General features: G+C 35.2%; 1 protein-coding gene across 1 annotated transcript; it reads left to right on the top strand.

The window, feature by feature from the left end:
* The first annotated feature begins 325 nt into the window (after positions 1-325).
* Positions 326-5,372, top strand: LOC111380258. Its single transcript, XM_023003772.1, has 4 exons — positions 326-340; positions 619-1,667; positions 2,120-2,192; positions 4,953-5,372. Exons 1-4 carry the CDS (start codon positions 326-328, stop codon positions 5,070-5,072), a joined length of 1,257 nt encoding a protein of 418 aa, XP_022859540.1. The 3' UTR covers positions 5,073-5,372.
* The last annotated feature ends 147 nt before the right edge of the window (positions 5,373-5,519 follow it).

The following is a 5,519-nucleotide window of genomic DNA, read 5'->3' as shown; positions in this document are numbered from 1 at the left end:
TTTTTTTTTTTTTTTTTTTTTTTTGGTATGAATGAGCGTTCTTATGTGCTTGTGTTTTTAGTGATTTTAGGATTTAAAAATCTAGGGTTTGGCATGTGAGTGGATTTTTTTGTTGATGATCAGGGAGGGGATGATAAATTTGAAATTTGTTGTTTATATGGGATTTTTACTTTCTGAATTATTAGTTAGATTCTGAATCGTGTAATGTTCTTTCAATGAAATAATTCCTCGTTTTTTAGTCGTTGTTATTGGTATTTTCATCTTTCTCTGGGAATTTTTGATTTTCTTCCCGTTGTTTTGTTGTTGATTCATGATGGGAAGAGTAATGGGTGCTTTGCGAGTCTTAAATTTGAATTTAGTACCTATCAGAGGAATTTTTTTTGAAGTTTCAGATTGAAGAGTTCTGGGTTTGCTTAGATTATCTAGTAAGAGAGTAGAACTGATTTTCATATGAACATCAGACTTGTGGAATTAGTTTCTCTTCTATATAATTCTGGGCGTTTGCAAATGTTGTTTTGACCCTGTACACAAAGATCGAGATGCTTAGCAGTGGTTGGCAATTTTTTATGGATGTTCTTATTTCCTGTTCATGTGTAGATCTTATTCTAAGAATAATAGAGCGCTAATCTGTACCTCTGTACCTTACTGCTTATTGAAGGTGATGGGAAAACTAAGAATGGAGCATCAAGTCGAAGACAGACAACATATGGACCTCAGAAAGAAAGAGAGGTTGTTTCTCCAACCTTTAGCTCCACTCCTCTTTTGAAGAAGAAGGATAAAGGAAAGGCAATTACTGTACCATCCTATTACCAACCTCCTGAGAAAACAGAGGAATATGGTAACACAATTCACGGTTCTTGTAGTTTACTGGAGAAAGAAATGGATAAGGTGAAAGGAAATCTCTTTCCTTTTAGTGGATATGCTGAAAAAGCAGAAGTTGGGAAGGAAATTCCCAATCATTCTAGCTTCTCATTTGAAAAAGGAGTGAGGAAGACAGTTCTTAGTGCTTCTGGCTGCTCAATTGAGAAAACAAAACAGCTGAGGATGGGAATCCTTAATGCTTCTAACTGCTCATATGACAGAAGAAAGGAAAGAGGGGTTGTGAACTTTAGTCATAGCCCCTCACTCGACAAAACAAATAAGACCGGGAAGACAATCCTCAATCCTTCTAGCTCGTCAATTGAGAAAACAAAGGATAAAGGGAAGGCTGTTCTCAACGCTTCTAGTTGCTCAACAGAGAAAACAAAAGGGTTGATCCTTGATCCTTTTAGCTGCTCATATGAGAAAAGAAAGGAAAGAGGGTTGATTCGTAGTCCTTCTAGCTCCTCACTCGAGAAAACAAAAGAGATAGGGAAGACAATCCTCAATCCTTCTAGCTCATTGGTTGAGAAAACAAACTATAAAAGGACGAATGTTCTCAATCCTTTTGACTGCTCAATTGAGAAAACAGAGGAAAAAGGTAAGTCCATTCTCAATCCTTTTGGCTCCTTACTTGAGGCGACAAAGAAGAAGGGGAAGGCGATTCTCGTTACTAGCTCAGTTGAAAAACTAAACGATAAAAGGGCATCTGCTACTGTGCTGGTTAATTACACTTCTTGGAGAAGAAAAAGTGGAAAGAAGACTATAGATATTGGGGCTTCTAGTTGCCCTCCTCTACTGAAGACAAAGTAGCATACACTCTCCCTACCACTCTCACTCTACTCACATGTACACAAACACGTACACCTTGCACCCAGCGCAAATATATGTAATATGTTCTGATTATGACAAATTGGACTTTGTGACCTTTTGAAATAATAACCTGATTGTCATGGCTCTTTGAGAGCTTGTACTATGTGCATAATATGCCTATTTTAAAATTCCTGATGCACTGGAGTCACTGGTTTCTTCTTATAGACAAATGTAATGCCATAAGATATATATAGCATAGTTGATTTCTTGTGCCTCTGCTTATATTAACGATACATCAAGTTTTCTAAGATTTTGATTTGTGCTTGTAATCTAAAAAGCAATGTTATTATGGGATCAAACCAGTGAGTCAGCAACTAATATATTTCCTCTCATTCTCTGCCTGTAGCAATTGCTTGTGCTGATCTTTTTTAATGCTTTTTCTGTTTAGGAATGGTTTTGATGAATCTCGTGATGTTAAACCATCAAAGTCATGGACTGATCTTCACCATAAGCGGGAAAAGGTTTGTACAGATTTCTTATTTCTTGACACATGAAAGGAATTCAGGACTGCAATGTTCTTGGTTATTGCTTTCCATTCCTATCAGTATTATTCTGTCCCAGCTTTCACTTATGCCTTTTCTTGTGGAACAAAAGTTTTCTTTGGTTCCACTTCTATTTTCGTTGTTTGCACCTAAATCCAATTTGAATACCACATTAAGTTGTTTCAGTGGATATACGATATATCCTTTTATTTTCTAATTTAATGAAATTATTTATTGGAGATTTAGATAACTACATTATTTAAGTAGGCTAATTTGGATATTGAGGCTATCCGTGAGGTGAGGCGTAAGATTCAATATAAACTAATATAATAACTGAAAACATATTAAAATACAATATTACACTCTCTGTATACCTTGAACTATCTGAAAATTCCGTGGAAAACCATTTCCAAAATTAAGTCTAATTTGCAACTGGATGCATAAAATGGATGGAGAAAAGTAGAAGATAATAGCAATCACATAACTGCTACTAATCTACACTGAATATTTGAAGTCTAAAACAAATGGAACAGCTAGTGAAGTACTGAATAATTGTTTATCCGGCTTTAGAAGGAAATAAATCCAAAGCGAAGAAAACAAAACACAGCGGTGACAATAAAAAACATATAAACAGAAACAAGAGTAAGTTGCTTGTCGGTGTTTTTGCTATCAGTTTTATACTATCAGAAAGCTGTAATTTCACTTAGGACGTCGCGCGCTATCTGTAAGAGCTAGTGCATGCATGATTTCTTCAATTTTTTTTTTCTTTATTCTACTGTCTTTTTCTTTTTAAATTTCAGTGTTGGGCTTAGTCTAAAACCAGCCAAAAAACCCTTGAAGCATTTTGGCTATTAAGAATCAACCTAAAAATCTCTGACTTAAAAATCTCAGAATGCTCACCTGTGGTCTTGAGGTATGGGTTTAAGTTGAGGCTTAGGCCTTGATTGAGGAAACTTGCAGGTGCAAATAAGCTTATGGCTTATAAGCCATGGACCCTACACAAATGCGTGGTTAAAAATATAATGGGAGTAGGTCCCACACAAAATGAGAAATAAGTAAGGTATAAGCCATGGGCTTGCTTATTTGCCAAACATGCTCAAGTGTAAGCCTTAAGCTATGATGCTCGGACTCGAGTACGGGTATTGAGTACGAGTATATATTTAAGTTTCGGATTTTTTATTTTTTAAAATATAGGATATGGAGAGATGGCTAAAAAGAGTCCAAATTTCGGACAAGGGTATGTGGGTACGTCATTCAAACTTCAATTTTTTTACGAATCCAAAATGTTGTTTTGAATAGACCAAAATAAATTATTAACAAAGAAATAAACGAGTATTGAATAAGGGATTAAGGTGAATAAAATAGAATTTTGAGATTTAGTTTTCAATCATGGGAATTACTAAATATTATATAAAATAGAAAATGAGAGATTTAATTGCAATTTGAACTTAATGAAGTACTAAGTAGCATTATATGGAACTTATTTTCATTTTATACAAACGAAACTTTAAACCACTGTTGCAAAGAGAGAAAGAAGAAAAAAATGGAAAAATGAAAGAAAAAAGAAAGAGAAAGAAAAAGAAAAAGAAGGGAAAACCTAGCGTCGCTATCTTTCTCCACCCTCTTGGCGGCGACACTAAGTTTCTAGAGAGCAAAAAGGGGAAAGAAGAAGAGGGAAATTAATGGAAAAGAGAAAAAAAAGAAAAAGAAAAAAAGAAATAAAGAAAGAAGAAGCAAAAAAGACGAAATGTTCGATTGAAATTTTGAGGATCCAACACATATCTCATATCCATACCCACGTCGTGTCGTATCCGACACGGGTACTCCGACTATTTCAAAGAGTCCGAGCATCAGAGGCCTTAAGTCTCCTAATAAAAGCCTTGTGATAGGTGGTTCTCAAGGCTTAAGCCTTGGGCACTTTCAAAAACACGATATAGTTGTTTTATCTGGTTTTTAACTTCCTGAGGAAATTCAACTGAAATAAGAGCATAATAAAAATGAACTCAAAGCAGCAGACTAGGTTGTCATTTATTTTATTATGTTCTAATTTCTATTTTACAGTAAAAATATTAGGTTGTTCTTTTGGCTCTATGATCAGCCCTTTCTCTTGACTATCTCTGAACCTTATGGAAACGAAATTGTTCTGTAGTAAACAACAATTATATTTGTGACTGGTCTTTTTACTAGTTGACCATACAGTCGTCAATGTAAAGAATATTTCTATAAAGATTTCTTGGTAGATAAAATGGTGGCTCTGCTATTGGGAATTTTGCAGTTGACCAAGCATGAAAGCCCCCATAGAATAGGGGTCTGATAGATAATCAGATGATATCGTCTGTTCAATTTCCCATAAAGCATCATTGCTCTGTCTTATGACTACTATAATCCAAATTCCCAGCTGTACTGAACTTTGATGGTAAAAGGTTACACAACTGTCCTAATATCTCGATGTAATGTCCTTTGACTGCTGTTGGTGTTGGCTATGAATATCCCCAACTTTGGCAAAAGCCATATATTTATTTAAAGCATTCAACATCACATTCTGATGGCTCAAACTGGGTTACGGAAAAGATAGGAGATGGAGGGTAACCAATTCTAAAAATACATGAAATCAATAAAGTGCTCTTTCGTTCAAGGCTATCTTGTGCTAAAAACGCCTTTTATAGAGCAACTATTTGATACTACTTATTTAGATGCCAAAATCCAGTATTGATGTTCATGGATAATGTGGTTTTGCAGAAGAGGTGCATTCGGCAGGAAGGTGCTAATGACTTCTGCTTGCCACGAGATTTTATTGAAAAGCAGAGAGCATATTTTGAAGAAGTTGACAAGTTTGAATTGCCTGTAGAGGAAATATAACAGGATGAGTTACGACGAAAAAGAGAGAGAGCATAATTAACTGTACAAAGTATGTGTTTCTAACACAAGTCCTTGTGTAGTCCCAGTATGATACTTCAATTGGTGTTGATGTGTTTCTTGCCAATTTTTACGTTAGTTTATTTTAGCAGTTGATTCTAATGCTACTGAACACGTGTAGATAAGGCATAGCTTCCTGAGAGAGTGTATTGTACTTCCAGTTGTAGCCTTTCTGTAATACTGTGTTATTCCGTACTTAAATGAAATTTCTATAGTAGCCACTCAGCATAAGAATAACCTAAATACCTATGCGTTTTTCCACCGTTATGTTTATGTTAAATGTAAAAATTTAGCGCGGTTGTGGGCATTAAGCTGTTTTATATGGTACAACATGATGTCAACTTCTTGTTCTTGATGAGCATTTAAATGTATTTGCATACTCTCTGAGAG

The sequence above is a fragment of the Olea europaea genome, unplaced genomic scaffold (genome assembly GCF_002742605.1).
Source record: "Olea europaea var. sylvestris unplaced genomic scaffold, O_europaea_v1 scaffold2114, whole genome shotgun sequence".
Lineage (NCBI taxonomy): Eukaryota > Viridiplantae > Streptophyta > Magnoliopsida > Lamiales > Oleaceae > Olea > Olea europaea.
This window is presented reverse-complemented; position numbering and strand designations above follow the sequence as displayed.